The sequence below is a fragment of the Opisthocomus hoazin genome, chromosome 5 (assembly GCF_030867145.1).
Source record: "Opisthocomus hoazin isolate bOpiHoa1 chromosome 5, bOpiHoa1.hap1, whole genome shotgun sequence".
Lineage (NCBI taxonomy): Eukaryota > Metazoa > Chordata > Aves > Opisthocomiformes > Opisthocomidae > Opisthocomus > Opisthocomus hoazin.
Genome location: NC_134418.1, coordinates 21,744,162 through 21,761,198, shown reverse-complemented (window position 1 = coordinate 21,761,198; position 17,037 = coordinate 21,744,162). Strand labels below are relative to the sequence as shown.

General features: G+C 39.1%; 1 protein-coding gene across 4 annotated transcripts in view; it reads right to left on the bottom strand.

Moving 5' to 3' along the window:
* Window positions 1–6,242: 6,242 nt before the first annotated feature.
* Window positions 6,243–17,037, bottom strand: part of RBPJ (recombination signal binding protein for immunoglobulin kappa J region) — a 158,907-nt gene continuing 148,112 nt past the window's right edge. For 3 of the 4 annotated variants that reach the window (XM_075420662.1, XM_075420664.1, XM_075420663.1), the window contains 3 exons: window positions 12,560–12,715; window positions 11,739–11,842; window positions 6,410–10,946 (listed from right to left, as the gene is read on the bottom strand). In XM_075420662.1, coding sequence (XP_075276777.1) covers window positions 10,631–10,946; window positions 11,739–11,842; window positions 12,560–12,715 — 576 coding nt within the window. In that variant the 3' untranslated portion in view covers window positions 6,410–10,630. Of the gene's footprint in view, window positions 10,947–11,738; window positions 11,843–12,559; window positions 12,716–17,037 lie in introns of all 4 variants that reach the window. The other variant, XM_075420665.1, reaches the window with a different exon arrangement.

Sequence of the window (17,037 nt, the reverse complement as noted above, 5' to 3'; positions counted from 1 at the left end):
TTGAAGTCCAGTAGCCCCCAGTTTCCCTTATACACAAATTCTTTCTCATCCCTTGCATTTTTGTCTGTGGTCTGCTGTGCCCAGATCCTTATCTGGGACCTGAAAGTACTGAAGGCGATGCCTCTTTAGCATCCTCAGTAAACAGGACACTGCTTTTCATTTGTGCGCATCAAATCATTCGTATTTCGCCACCCCAGGAATATAACTCACTCCTTGAAGAACTTTACAGTTCAGCTTCACCTGGTAAGTCAGGTGAAGTGACAGTTCGTCTGCAGCTTTCCTATTACACTACCTAATAAAAAAATTTTTGATGGAGATGAGCCAGTCACAGCAAACCCTTTCTGGCAGGGAGAAAGCTTCTCTAGTCCAAGACAGAATTTCTGATTTGAGATGAGAGAGAGACAGGTTTTAGCTCTTCCTGTTCCTGCTTCAGAAAAAGGTTTTAAACCTCAGTTTGCTCCATTCCAGGCAAAATGGACCCACTAAACGGTCACCCGGAAGACAGACTTTACATCCTCTCTGGTCCAGGGTTTTATCAATGCCTATGAACTATACTGGAAATCCAAGAAAAGAAATTATAAATCCCTAAAGAAATTATTACTGTGCTTCAGTGGGGTGCGATGGAGCTAGACTCGCATCCCAACTTTGCATCCAAAGCAAGTATCTTGACCAGATGAACTTTTTTGTTCACCCTTTTCAAAATCTTGTATTTTACAGGTCTACACAGAACATCAAATTGGTTAAGATTAGGTAAATTCAAGATGATTTCAACTTGGGTGGCATACATGCCTTTGTTTTGCTAGTAGATATCTTGTATATCATTTGATACTTTATACCGGAGCTCTTGATTGTTTACCAACGCGAAATAATGAATTCCTAGAGAACAACAGATTGTAACTCAGTTCTGCTAGAGTCCAGCAGCTTATTGTTATTACCATTCATCTGTTACTTGATTTTTCTCATTTTACATTGTTAGGTTTTAGAATAAAATGACTCCTCAGTTCTGGCCATCAAGGTGACACCTTACCTGGTACTCGACAGAGGGGTTTCATGCGTGATCGTTCCTCCTCCTTCTGAGCCAACATCACCTTTGGCCAATGGAACAACACCCTATCAGACAGCACACTTCCCCTTGGCTTACATGACCAGTAACCTTCAGACTTTAACAACTGCATCAATTACATGATTCATAACTCCCATCAGACTTGAAACTTCCAGCAGGTTGGCTTAAAAACTAGCATTCACCTTTGCTGTTACCGCTCTCCTTCCATCGTATGTAATAATTTGGCAGTACTTACATTTAACTTCAGGTCTAAACTAATTTTTTCCACCCTCACCCGGGACCTGGACAAATGTCCTTTGCTTCAGGATATTACTGTATTGGAACTGTGAATTTCCTGTGTCAGAATAATGAAAACAGTCCAATTTGCACTGAACATGCCATAGTGCTTTTGCAGAGAACACTTCACAAGCTGGCTAGCATTTAATTTTTAAAAGTAGCATTTTCATAGGCACGTAAATAGTGAATTAATTGCAAAAGAACATAAAGATCAACATTGTTATTGTTCACTCTAACATAACCAGCTGCAAAGGATTTACCTCTTAAAATAGGATAAAAGTACAGGGGAAAAAAGAGAAGTTAGATTCTAATATAATGTGAACTAGTGAGCAAAGTTTCCTCAGATCCCAGCAGATGACTGGCAAAACTCTACCCATATTTCATAACTGTACTCCTCAAGGTAGCTGGAGGAACAAGTTGCAAACAGAGATTCACATCTGATTTTTAAAAGGTATGGCTGCATGACACATTTAAATTTTCTCCTTGCTGTGAAGATAATCCCATGCAGGTAGTAGCCTAGTTTATTGTTTTTCCATCCTAACGTCCAGTGAGAGGAGAAGAATTTGTTTTCTAATGTAACACATTTATATTGGGAGCTGATATTTGCTTTCTATAAGTTTACCTGCAAGCTGACAGTAAGACATAGCGTAAAAGTAGAATTTTATCAAAATCTATCATTTCAAGCTCTGAATTTTGAAGAAGTCCAGGATATAAAGACACCCAGAGCATAAGTTTTAGGATGAAACACACTTGGCTCGTGACAGCTCAGATAAAGAACAAAGTGTTTGAAGATAGAAATATAAAACAACAAAAGAAACCACATACCATTTTTTCTTTGATTGAACAGCATAAAATTGTTATCAACTTGAAAAATGAACCACTTGGTAGAAAGAGCAATGTATTTGAAAGCTTAAACACTCACCTATTGCATTTATCCACCCAAAATAAGGAAAATAATTTTCCTAATCAATATTACTTGTAAATCAAAAGAATAAACCATTTATTCAGACCATTCTGATTTGTACGTCTATTAAATCTCCAAGGTAAAACTCTTTACCAAAAATTCATTTAGAAGTCCACAACTTCCTGAACGTGTGAAACCAGGCAGACGACAAACACTGGTCTCACAACTGAGGTCAGCACATCAACCAGAGTCCAAAACCCAGGGGGCTCCTTAAACCCAGGCACGCAGTAAAAAGCAGTACGGAGGGGCTAGAAGACGGTCAAAACAGATACACACGCCCACACAAAGGTTAATTCACATCAGGCCCTTCAGAAATAATTCAATTTGCTCAGAACTCTACTCTGAAATTTGAAATAACTAATCAGCAATCTGCACAGCACTGCCGCAAGACGTTTCGGTCTCTTCCAACCCAAAGTATTCTACGATTCTATGATTTTTATTTGGAAAAAAAGAAACCAAACTCCTACTTCATCAAGAATTTTGTATTAGTTACCTACTTTGTCAATACAAAATGTAACACTTTTTTTTTTTTTTTTAATAGTTTCAGATAGCATTCTGCTTTGTATTACTGCAGATCGCCAGACTGCCACCTTAGCAACTACATTTAATCACAATGCTTGAAATGACTGTGACACAAATCAGGCTGCAACACCTATAAACCTGAGCAGGATAAAGGAACAACGGGACCGCGTACTTTCTTCCCTCCAAAGAAGAAAGCAGATGCGGTATTAGAAACTGCATTGACATCAAGAAGCAAATCTGCAGTTGCCTGGTCTGTACGTTGAGGTGCTGATTCTCTCAATCTTGCAAAGAAAGAATTCCACAGAATTATGTTAAGAAGTGTGAGAAATTTAAAAGTCTGGCTTTCAAAGCTGAAGCACAGAAACACCTTTCATTAAGACCAATATGAGAACATTAAAAAAGTCAGCTATACCATTTCCTACCCTAATGATCTCCCTCATTTTAAAATCCAACAACATTGCTGAATCTCTGTCTTTTTTAGAATTTCCCAGTTACGTTTTTAAGGCAGTAAATTCAATCACCATGAATCCTCAGTCTGCCCTTTCCCAATTTCCACAAAGTAAAATGGTTGGCAGTGAGAGAACTGAAATAAAATTTGAAACACACCTAATTGAGAACAAACAGAAAAAAGTACAAGAATAGGAAAGAGACATAATTTAAGACATCACAGATTACTTGGGATGAAAAGGAACAATGAAAGCTAACAAGATACAAACCAGCCATTTGTGTCGTTGGGGATTTTGTGTGTGTGTGCGTGTGTGTGTGTGTATATATCTATATGGCGCTGCATGAGATGCATTTATGCAGGTAAATAAACGTTTCGAGTTCACACTGAACTAAACTCTGCAGCTACATGCACATACAGAAGTATCATGCAAAGTTGTCTTGGACAGAAACAAAAAAAACCAAGTCTGATGTCACTGCTGTCACGTTTGCCATGTGTAATGAACACACCAATGTGGATCTCACGATCACATCCCATTTCGCAGCACAGACACCCTGGCTGGATTAGCTCTAAACTGATTATGTACAATTCTATATCAGAACTGTCGAAGTCAAGAAGAAACACTGGAACAAACTGGCTAACTCGAAAAAAAATAAAGCACTGGGCTCAAAACAGAATTAAACTCACTCGGAGATTTAAAGAAATACTCATGCGTTTGTGGCCAGCTGGCTATTAAGAGACAGTATCAACACAGAAAACATAGCACGTATAGATCTGTGTTTCCACCTTTTCTACAATTGTTGACATTATTCTTCAAGCACAACTACAAAGTTCTTCAAAAGATCCTGATGATATGGTCTGTAAGGCTGCGGTTTCTGTACCGAAACCCTTCCTTTTAAAAACGATAGCCAATGGACAGTAATTTATTATAACTCCCCTTCACATATTGATAAAGCAATGCACTAATTAATGCAGTTGCTATTATTTATTTGTATGTCAAGGGCCCGAAAGTCAAGCCACTCAAGAGAAGCTACAGTAGAAAGTAAGTGACGGAGGTAGGGTGCAGATGCAGACTGAATGGCACAAGATCCCATCTTGCCTACAAAATGCATCTATGGGGGTTTGTCGAGGTGGAAGTGGATGAATTTTCCAGAGGAAAAAATCAGCAAATGGAACAAAGGGGTTTTTTTGTTAAAAGCAGAGAAGATTTAAGGTTTTAATGAACACAGATTAGGGGACAAAATGACATCAAATACAACTAAAGGTGGATAATACGCAAAGAATTTCTAAAATCAGAAACTAAGATTCACGGGCACCTTTATATGATTCCAAATTTAAGCGTGTCATCTTCAGATAAAGACCTGCAGATCATTAAGACCAGCTCTGCAGAAACTACCAGTGTACATCCAAGCAGCTTAAAAACCAATCAACCTTTTCTCCCCCACTTCACAGCACAAAGCAGAAACACTACAGAGAAATGACAGCACATAGCCTCCAAAGTTATAGTTCACCTTACTTAACATCAACTCCTCTCTCCTAAATTATGCAGCAAAATCTACACTTCCTGAGAAAAACTGCAAACTAGTGAAGGATCTGGAGAAGTACACATGAACAGTAAGGGAACTAAGACTAGCATACAAAAGCAGTAGTGCGTCAAAAAGATGACAGCAAACTTTTAACCATCTTTTTCCATATTTGAAGGAGATGCAGAACCTGAGATGTCAAACTCAGGCAGCTTTTTCAGATCCTTTTTTAGAGAGCAGTTAGCTTGCAAGCTTGCTTCTACAGACAATCAAGACTTCAACTTATTTCTCTTTAGAATACCTAATTAATGTTGATATTCAATACAAAAATATTTTTAAATACAGGCTGTAACTCCTCATGCTTTTGGCCTCACACTAAGCATGTGCTACTGGGTGTCAGAAATAAATGTCCTTCATGAACACGCTAACTGAGCACATTGAGGTTTTTCTACCCTTCTCAGAAGCATGCAACTCCAATCTCAACAGGGCACTGTGAAAGGTAAGCTACCTGTCTCAGTTCTGTAATTCTGAATGTTCTGAAGTGGCACACATTGCATGCAATCCTCCAAATGAATCCTTTCCTCTAGCCAAATAATTTCACACCATTCTCCTTTTAATCCTCTGCTCTGGATTTTACCAGGATTTATTATTGAGACTATCTATATAGCCAATTCCCAAGGTTTAGATGAACAGACTTTTTTATAGCTGTAGTTCTTCATCGAAGACCAGCACCATCCCACACAATTTCTTCCAACTATACCAACACTACACTTTAGCAAGTGATCGTTCTCTTTGCCAAAACCTCAGAAGAGATCTGATCTCTATTCTGTTCCAGAAGAATCAATTTATCGTTCCAGAAATGGACTGCAAGAGTCTTTAATATAATTTTTAAATGTAATCGGCCCATACTGTCCCCCTTTCAAACAGCAGAAGCTCTACCAGTGTTGAGTTTCTGGCTATTTTATGTGTCAGTAACATCAGCATTCACCTTTGCAGATGTTTCAATATAAATCTGTAATGCCTTCTTACAGTCAGATGATCTACTTTTTCCAATCGAATCTCTCTTGCTCTCGCCACACCTTCTTAACAACCGCTTCTGGGCCCTTCGCAGTCTTATGGTTAAACTAGTAGTTCTTGTATCAGTTTAATACAAAACTGGCACTGGGAGGTTTCTGCCACTCCAAATTCTCACTCTGTTGTGTCCACTTCCCATCCCAGAAACTTTCTTCAAGTGACTGTGTCATTTGTGCTTGCAGACTGAAAGAATGCATGATTTCTAGTAGTTCCCTATGGCCCTACCAGAAACAAGCTAGCTTGCTAAACTTGTAGTTCTAGTTATTATCCAGCTGAAATAAGTACCAGATAGTCTGCAACTAAGAAAAGGAAGAAAGTAAGTCAGGTATACTAGTTGCAATAATAAAGTTGCTAAAGTTAAACAATTAAACACAGTTCATTTTTTCTTATTTAATAAATAATATAAAAAAAGTGAACCGGTTCTTTTTTTTTTTTACATTATTGGAAAAAAAAACAGTTTCTTATCTAACTCCAGCAATAATACAAGCAATAATGAAACCGATAGAGACTTTTGGGTGGACATTCCATATCCCGTTTAAGTGGAGTCCAGTGTGCACAGCCTCACAACTACTGATGACTTTTCCACTCCTGGGGTTGGTCTTCTTTTGTGCTGTTCTGGTTCCATAGATGACCCCACTGTTCATTTGTAAACAAGAAAAAAAAAAAATCATATTCCTTGGTTAACATTGAAAAAAATCCACAAAAACGTAGCAAGTTTCAACACCTGATCAAATCTGAACTACTTTTAAGATATCGTCATACAGATGTTCAATTATCTTTGTCACATCAACAGTAACATAGCATTCTATCTTTAGCCTTGTAGAAAAAAATGAAACCCAGTATTGTATGCACGTACAGACACAGAGTACACTTGACAAAAACACTTTTATGTGGTTTACATTTAACTTTTATTTAATCCTCAAAACTGCCCATATTGCAGGGTTTTTTCTTGATGAAATATGGAACTGAGCAATTAACTCTACAAAATTATGGTAAAAACTTGCTCATTTTTCTACCTTATTGCTAAGAAACTTTACAGGTGCAGTTTGTAAAAATAACCCTTTTAAGACTGAATGTACATACATGCTACAGGATTTTTTAAAAAATGACATTAGCATAGCACCTCCAGATGGGGCAAATGCAGTGCTGAACACAGACAGAACGTTTAGAGAGTCAGAACCGCTCATTTATTTTACAGATTCTAAAGGGAAGAAATTGTTCAGTCCTAAAAGGGTTAAGTAGAAACCCTAATATACTACTTTCTCTAACAAAGCTGCCATTCAATCCCACAGTACAGTGCTTGAAAACAAAGTCAAAAGTCTGGCACAGGAAAGTATACACATTTGTTCAGTACTCAAACACAGCTGCTTTTGAAAGAAAGTAAATAATACGGTTCACAATTGAAGAGCATCTTAGTTTCAAGGTAGACACCTCTATGGAGTCATTTAATCTATAAGGGGGTAGCTCACTTCCAATAGGTAACTTTTTTCATGCGGCATAAATATTTTCTACATGGGGAATTCACTGATTTATGTCTTGAGTTCATGTCTTTTCAGGTAACCATTCTGATCTTGTAAGTCTGTGCAATGAAACAAAGTATTATTAACACAGTTGTGGGATGCCTTCAGGGCAAATAATTAGGAAAAACAGCAGCACCAGATTATTAAAGACTAAGCTAGTGTTGAATTCTGAAATGCAGTTCCAAACAAAAGAAAACAAGAAAAGGCATAGCTAAATTTGAGCACTTAATTTGCTTCTTCTTCCTATTGTTGGAACTATAACAACATTCTGAACACAGACTCAACTTCTATGTATATAGAATTAACAGCAGACTTAACAGCTAGACTTGAACAGTTATAATAGTTTCATATTGAAACATTCTAAAAGTTGTTTTATCAAAATCTTGAGATATTTTTAATATCATGAAAACTTATTAACACCTCACAAGGCCAATAAATGTAACAATATCACCCCACAGGACAAACTTCAGGAAGATAGTATATCTGAACAACTGGACATGTTAACAACAGTAAGGACCTGGAAGACCGTTTCTGTACTACAGAATATCTACTGGCAACAATGAAGCCACCAGCCCAAGGGAAAAATGGCCTTTAAAATGGTCTTATAAGCAGATCTTAATAGTCTCTTATTCTCACCCACTTGGCTGTAGTGTGTAGAACAGCAGAAATTAGGCTAAGTTGGTTAGGTTCTTTACAAGTCAAGGAATATTACATCTATTGGGCAAAGTTATTGCAAGTAAAGAAACTGAATATAAAAAGTATTGCATTTCTATGCAAAAAAAAATAAAATAACGAGTATAAAAGCAGGTGTCAAGTTCTGAAAAGCTATTTTAAACAGTCTTTGAAGGTTAAAAGGCTTGTTATGGTTTGACTACTGTGTGGTTTGTTCTTGAATACCCTCTAAATCCAATACATATATCGCTCATTTTAATTCTCAGTCTAATTAGTGATGAATATCTGTGGCTCTTGAATTAAGCCGTACTGTAAGATACTTATGTGCTTCTAACAAAAACACTGTGAAATGATTCCTCCCACAACACAACTACAACAAAATTTTATAGCACATACAAAGGTAAACAGATTTGCAAGTAAATACCAGTAAACAGTTTAAAACAGAGATAAGGCCACAATGAATTCTGCCCTTGGTCACTGAAACAGAGATGAGGTGAGGCAGTATTCACTAGTGCTAAGAACCAGCATTGCAACTATGTCATGGGAGTAAGTTTCATAATACAGAATAGCAAATAGGAAGACCTGTGGTAGAATACAAGCACATTTTAGGACAGTGGCACTGATTTTACTATTAGCTAAATACGCTTTATAACTGATTTCTTCCTTTAACCACATTATTTTCACACATACAATGAAGCACTAAAGCAAACAAGTAGAATGGAGCGTCAGAGTACACAAATATGGTGCAGAGACAATGTTTTAAAATGGTGGTGGATGCTTTAAAATGGTGGTGGGTGTTTAAACTGGAATAAGTGGTCAGAAATAAAAGCCCTAAGAAAATGGTCAACACATATGCTTGTAAGCAATGCACTGTAGGAAGCCATGGGTTCACATTTACACAGCAGTTGTGGCTCTTGCTTCAGGGTATAGAAAAGGCTGAACACACTACAAGACTTGTATTTTGGCTTTTACAGAGGAAGATCACACTATCAGAACTTGTCCTACAAGTCTATGCCTAGTTCTGTGACTACAAATGAACTACTGGGGTATACTTCCAAATACAAATGAAGCAGGCAGGTCTACATGGAGGGACAAAACATGGCAAAGTCAAAATGAGAAATAAATGCAACAACCAACAAAGTCAAAGTGCAAATGAGCCTTGAATTTATGATGGAGAGAAGACTTGAATGTTGCACAAGCTGTTGGCAGGGAAAGAGAAACCCACAGGAAAGAAGGATGGGAGAAGCTGACATCTTCATAGTGCTTTTACCATCTTCTATTTGCCCATTTCTAAGTAATAAAATTTACTTCTAGTTATTATGGTATGATCACTTCACAATGAAAGCACGTTCTCAACACAAGTGTTAACACCAAAGTCTGGCCTAATTTACTGAACAGTATGAAGAAAAACATGCTTGTTGTGATTCTCAAGTGATGAAGGGCATCACCGACCAATCCCATTCGTAGCACATACTTCTTATGGTATTTTAGTTACATGCCAACAAGACAGAAGACATGCTGCCAAATGAAGTTATTGGGAACATTCCGCTTTCAAAATAAAACATTTAACTTACACTTAATACAAATTATGTACAAGATTAGAAAAACCTGAACAGATCCTGAAACATTTTCAGATGCAATATGACTGAGCAAGGAAGAGGGGGAGTAACCCAGTAACAACCCTTCAAAAACACCAACGTATGCCTGTGACATGAGCAATCATTAATATGACTGCTTGAGATGCCACTTAGAAAAACAAACTCATGTAATGTTAGAACCTCATGAATTATCACTATAAATACATATTTAAAAAAGGAAACCAGAAATAACTATTAACAATGACTGAAAACAGAGCACTAAAGTTAACATACATTGCATGTATTGCAGGCAAGGCAGAGGCATTTTTTAAAGCTTTTGCACAGACTTCATATAATCTTAAAAAAAATATGCTGGCCTTTACAAGGTTCTACTTGCTGAAATAAAAACAATTTCAGTTCATAAAAAGTCACAAGACTTCAGTTTAAAAAAAGGAACAGTTCCAGCCACAGACCAAAAATATATATATATTTTTTTAAAACTGGAAGAGTATGGTAATTAGATTATACAAGCATGGTCAGGCTTGGAACCTGAATATACTTCAGAGCAAAAGCTCAGAGGAAAAAAAAATATAAACTATTTGGTAACAAAAGTGTACTATACGTTGTGATACAAAAAAGGTATGGTGAAAATGTACCTTTTATACTAAAGCTTATACAAGTTTCTTGGTCCATAAAAACTATTTTGTGTTCATGTTTTCTAGTTTGCTCAACATGTATCCCAGCCACATTTTTTGTTTCTTGCCCATTAAAAAAAACAGCTGAAAAATAGATTTTCAATAAAGTTCTTACGTTTTGGATGTTTTTTTTTTTTTTTATTGTGGCTTCTATATTTAAGATCAGCACTTGCAGGTAACAAGGTTCAAATAATATCACCTAAAATGGAGAGGTGTTTTCCCATGAAACCACAAAAATTGTTCAGTTCTCTTGAATGGAGCACTTAAAAGTCAGTTAAAGTCCGGACAAACGACAGTAGTTAGGAAACTACAGTTGCTGTAGATGATGTGACATTGGTTGGATTTGTGCTGACGTTTGTGTAACTTCCCTCGCTGTTTGTATTTGTTTCACTGGAAGCCACGAGGCTTGAGTTGGCTCTGAGGATTGCTCCAGCAGCACTGCAGTGTGGTCGTGGCCCTGGTTCCGGTGTGTATGTAAAGGTAAGGCTGGTGGAGTAAATTATGCCATCGTTACGGACCAAAGTTACTGGAACCTGGACTGGCTGACGGACCCACCTCCAACCCTCTCGAAATGCAGAAATGTCTGGAACAACACATAGCATGCTCTCTGCGCATCTGAAAAACAGGAAAGTCAACTAAGCATAATAAAACTTAAGCTTAAAGAATAGAACAGAATAGCTCAATTGGAAGGGACCTACAACAATCATCTAGCCCAATTCAGTGCTGACCAAAAGTTAAAGCATATTATTAAGGACATTGTTCAAATGCCACTTAAACACTGACAGGCATGAGGGATCAACCACCTCTCTAGGAAGCCTGTTCCAGTGTTTGACCACCCGCTTGGTAAAGAAACATTTCCTAACACCACGTCAGAACCTCCTGGGTGCAGCTTTGAACCATTCCCATGTGTCCTGCCCTTGGATAATCAGGTAGAAGAGCTCAGCACCTCCCTCTCCACTCCCCCTCCTCAAGAAGCTGTAGAGAGCAACCAGGTTGCCCCTCAGCCTGCATTTCTCCAAACCACACAATCCCATAGTCCTCAGCCGCTCCGCACAGGCCATGCCTTCCAGCCCTTCACCAGCTTTGTTGCCCTCCTCTGGACACATTCAAGTACCTGAACATTGTCCTTAAATTGTGGGGCCCAGAACTGCACACAGTGCTCAAGGTGAGGCTGCATCAATCCTAAATACAGTGGGATAATCGCCTCTCTTGACCAGCTGGATGCGGTTTGCCCTCTTGGCTGCCAGGGCACACTGCTGACTCATATCGAGCCTGCAGTCAACCAGCACTCCCAGGTCCCTTTCTGCAGGGCAGAAAGTGTACACTTGAGTGTATACACGTAAGTATACACTCTTCAAAGCATCCGATAAGATGTAATCACCATGAAAGTAGCAGGAAGTACTATACCTGTACATGGTTTCAGCTTCCACATCCCCAAACCAGACACGTAAATTTGGAGTGAAGTTCTGTCCTGTAAGTTCCAACATTGCTACATCCCCGCCACCATTCAACTGGAAAGGGAGTGAATAGAAAAAAGAAGAAAGTCCACAAAAAAAAATGTATTAATAAAAACAAACACCCTCTCTCAGAAAAAAAAAATTAAAAAAAAATTCTTCACATGCATACAAAAACTGTAAACAGTGCTGTTTCTATCAGCTGGATAAAACTGAAACAAACACACCTACACAACTGAACTGCAAAAAAGCAACACATCTAAAAGATACTGCCAATTAATCTGACAACTGAAGGAACTTCAAGGTTTTGATAGTGGCCACTTAGAACAGAAGTCAACAAGGCTTTGAAAACAAAGGACAAAGAATCTTTCACAGAATGTGTTAGGAGATCTTCATTTTTTTCACAGCACAATGCTGATTTTCTTAACGTGGTTTCAGTCTGGCTCTCTTTGCTCTGTAACTGGCACTTTGAAGAGCACAAATCAATTTCTAAATCATCAGAGGTAGAAGTTCTAAGGATATCACTACCATAGTATTTTAAAAAATAAAATTCTGCACGTATAGAACAATATCGAATAGTATTCTTGTCATGGACAGGCTCATGTATTCTGAAACATAGGTGAAGAAAAATTATTGCAACATGAAGTAATTTTCCTATTTATAAAGCTAGCAAGAATGTTTTCCTACAGTATTCCACAAAGGTACAAAGAAGGTTAAATCAGTATGACAAAAATAATCTCACACAAAAGAGTTTATTAGAAAAAACAAACTTACCTGAAGACTTTCTACAACAGGCACAGGTGTCACTGGTGCATGGACAGGTCCCATCCCCTCATAAAATGTGTATTCTGCTTTATCTGTGCTAATGATTGTCCAAGAAGCTCCATCATTAATCATTTCTTTATTTGGTTCTTTTGGGCATGGAGTGGCCTTAGAAAGAAAGAAAGGTAAGGTTTAAATCTGACCTGTAGACTTGTTTCCCAAGTCACAGAGCTAAAAACCAACTCAGCCAGTAACAATCTCTGTTATTTCAAAAATGTGTTTCCTTACGTTTTTCCTCTAACAAAATGACCTAGAGAAACAGCCACACACATTTCAGCAAAACTAGTAGAAAACTAAAACTTGTGAGGACACTGTACCTCTCACCTATGATACTGTCATCTCTCCAAACTTCTGTTTATTATTGGGTTTTGTTTTAGTTCAGCTTTCAAAGTTTTAACATTACTCAACAGCCATTAACCAACAAACTACAGCAACTAGAAGTAGTGACTTCAAAATAGATCTTCTTTTATTAACGCCAAGTGACAAAAACAGCTATGGACTGAAGTGGAACACTTTTCCTCAACTGTGATTTACATCTTTTTAGCCAAGATTTTGTTTTCTTTGCAGAGAGTTGTTCACCATCCACATGATGGAAAACAGAAGCTTGTATTTCTGTGTTTGTGCACAGACGTGGGAGAGAAGCTGAAATGACAATCTTGCTAATTAGTCAGAAACCTTCACTGTCTCCTTGTAAATACAACTAAATATTACTAAATTAGTATACATACATATTTACATAGATAGAAAATACAGTAACAACTATTTTCTATGGCAACAAAAGCCTCTCTGAACAATTCCATCATCTAGCAATAAACAAGCAAGTTGTGTACAGGTTAAACACATGCACAGAAAAAAATGGGACTCAAAAATTTTACTTTTAATACCTAATTTCCGTTTTCTTCAACTAAACTTTAAAGATATCTATGTATATGTAACCATAACTTTCACGCTTCAAAACTGTTCTATAAACTTCAGTTAGCACAAATATACCAGTTCAGATGAAAGGAAGTTAAGATCAAAACTGCATACTCGTGTGGTCTCTTCATTCTGGTATGATCACGTAAAAAAGCACTAAGAACAGCTTGCAAGGCAAGTGTGTAACAAGGATAGTAACTACAGATCTTTTCAAGCTCAAGACCGAACTGATATTTTTAATGGAAATATATGGAGCTTCTAAATTACTAGCCAAACTTCAGAAGAGGAACTGTTGTATACTATTTTGACACGACATTTTTCCTATAGGTTGACTAAAGTCCCTGTAGGCATAGGCTGACGTACTGCAAATCATGACAAATAAAAAAATGGATATCAAAAATCACAGAATCAAAGAATGGTAGGGGTTGGAAGGGACCTCTGTGGGTCATCCAGTCCAATCCCCCTGCCAAAGCAGGGTCACCTACAGCAGGCTGCACAGGACTGCGTCCAGGTGGGTGTTGAATATCTCCAGACAAGGAGACTCCACAACCTCCCTGGGCAGCCTGTTCCAGTGCTCCGTCACCCTCAGAGGGAAGAAGTTCTTCCTCATGTTCAGAAGGAACTTCCTCTGCTTCAGTTTGTGCTCATTGCCCCTTGTCCTGTCGCTGGGCACCACTGAAAAGAGTCTGGCCCCATCCTCCTGACACCCACCCTTCAGATATTTATAAGGTCCCCTTCTCAGCCTTCTCTCCTTCAGGCTCCCTCAGCCTTTCCTCATAGGACAGATATTCCAGTCCTCTCATCATCCTTGTAGCCCTCCATTGGACTCTCTCCAGTAGCTCCTCATCTTTCTTGAACTGGGGAGCTCAGAACTAGAAGCAGTACTCCAGATGGGGCCTCACTAGGGCTGAGAGGAGGGGGAAGAGAACCTCCCTCGACCTGCTGGCCACACTCCTCTTAATGCACCCCAGAATGCCATGGACCTTCCTGGCAATCAGGGCACACTGCTGGCTCATGGTCAACCTGTTGTCCACCAGCACTCCCAGGTCCCTCTCTGCAGAGCTGCTCTCCAGCAGGTCCGCCCCAAGCTTGTGCTGCTGCATGGGGCTGTTCCTCCCCAGGTGCAGGACCCTGCACTTGCTCTTGTTGAAGTTCATCAGCTTCCTCTGTGCTCAAGTCTCCAGCCTGCCCAGGTCTCACTGAATGGCAGCACAGCCTTCTGGTGTATCTACCACACCTCCCAGTTTGGTGTCATCAGCAAACTTGCTCAGGGTACATTCTAACTCTTCATCCAGGTCATTGATGAAGAAGTTGAACAAGACTGGGCCGAGTGCTGACCCCTGGGTGATACCACTAATTACAGGCCTCCAACTAGACTCCGTGCCATTGATGACAACCCTCTGAGTTCTGCCATTCAGCCAGTTCTCAATCCACCTCACTGACCACTCATCCAGCCCACACCTCCTGAGCTTCCCTATGGGGATGTTACGGGAGACAGTGTCGAAAGCCTTGCTGAAGTCAAGGTAGACAACATCCACGGCTCTCCCCTCATCTACCCAGCCAGTCATGCCATCATAGAAAGCTATCAGATTGGCCAAGCAAAAAAATGAATGACCCCTGTACAAGATCCCTGACTGGCTTCTTCAGATCTGCTAAACCCCTGCCACAAAGCAGAAGGCAAATGCCACAGAATTTGTTCTGGAAGTCCTGCTATGTGAAGAAGCATTTCAAGAAAAAATTACTTCTCCTGTAACAGAAATCCTTGAAAGATTATAATTCCTCTTCTAGAGAAGCATTCCTCCCTGTCACTTCCATCTACATTCTTTCTGTATTCTCCAGAACACACGGACATCTATCTTTAAAGAGAAATCTGGCTGGTACTTCAGCAACTGAATTTCAAGGTTTTTGTAGGTTCATGCTGACCTGATGACTTTTTACAGTATCTCTGCTTTAAGCCTCTAAGGTCTCTGTATTAGGCTACTTCCATTCACCCAAGAGAGATTTGTCACCCTCAAGTAAAGTTTGAGGGGTTTTTTTGTGGGTTTTGGTGTTTTGTTTTTGTTTTTCTTTTTTCTTCCCCAGTGATCACAGTCTGTCTAGACTCCTTCTATAGGAACTGTATTCAACTGTAAATGCTTAAGAGCAGGCAGGTGAAACATGGTACACATGCCTGTTTCTCTGATCTTGGTGTTCTGGTCCAAAGGAAAAAACATATAAAATGCGATTTCTCTTGCCACTGGTAGAAAGAGTTTGTCTTCCACAGGGATTTCACTTACCAAAGAGTGATAACAGCCTGATGTGCAAGTTAACAGATTTTATTCAACAAGCAGAAGCAGCAGGCACCTACTCCACTAAAAGAAATCAAAATAGTGGGTTGTCCTTTTATCTAAGTCCCACCCATGTGAAAGTTCAGAGCTCTTATCAGATTCGGCTCCATCAGTGCTGCAGAAACTGAAGAATGGTAGGATGTCTTGGCAGTTCCACAGGCAATTCCGGGATGTTGAACTAAGGCAGCTGCCAGAAAAGCAGGGAGTTGCTTTTTCATTCAGCCCTTCCCATAAAGTACTTTGACAAAGATCAAATAGCAAGATTGATTCCCAGTTATTGCGATTCCCATGTCGTAGCTTTCTCCTTGATGAAGGTCTGTTCTCCTTTACAAGAAAATACGTTGACAGATGTATCTCTGCTATGTGCTGTGGGTAGGACCAATAGATCTGGTCCCTTCAGAGCCACAAGTCATGAATATGCCTCCTGAAATAGGAACAAATCTGCTCATATTCTCTTTCCATTGTCCCAATTCAGGACAGCAGCCAACTGAGCCTTCTTGTCCCTTCAGTTACGGGAAAACTTTTAAAAAGTTAGCTTCCCCCCTTCCTGCCTCTACCCTTCTTACCCAAGAAGCTACAGCTGTTCCCCTAAGGAAGTCCTAAGTCTTTCCTGAGTGCGGCCATCTTCCTGGAGCACAGCATTATCTCTAAACACCCTGTGCTATTTGAGCTGCCTTGGATGCTTAGAGAAAATTGCAATACTTAGGTAGGCCTGAAATTGGTCACAGTCTTCTTGCTCCAATGGGAATCATCATGCTGAAAGTCTGCTAAAAGCATAACAACATACATAAGACTAAAAGTGCAATTTATTAGCGCATTGTGTAAGCTGTCAGAGTAACTGTATACAGTGGTATTTTTATACATCTCTCCCTAGGGGTTCATTCCTGTTAGGGTAACTTGCTAGCGATACTTTCCTCCACCTGCTGGAGAAACAAACACTTGAACACTGAGACAGCTACATTCTTTACAGACACACCAAATTGCTGTCGCTTTACAAATTACTGTGGTCCACTGCCATAGCTGTCTATGCTCTTAGCCAAGAGCAAGACAGTGTACCTCTGCTAAGTTCATCATGAAATAAGACTATCATAAACTGTATTGTTTCCTGTTTGCTGTAATCTAGAAATGGATACACAAGTGGCTCAACTCCACTGACATATGTCAACATGTTAAGCCACAGTATCAGGA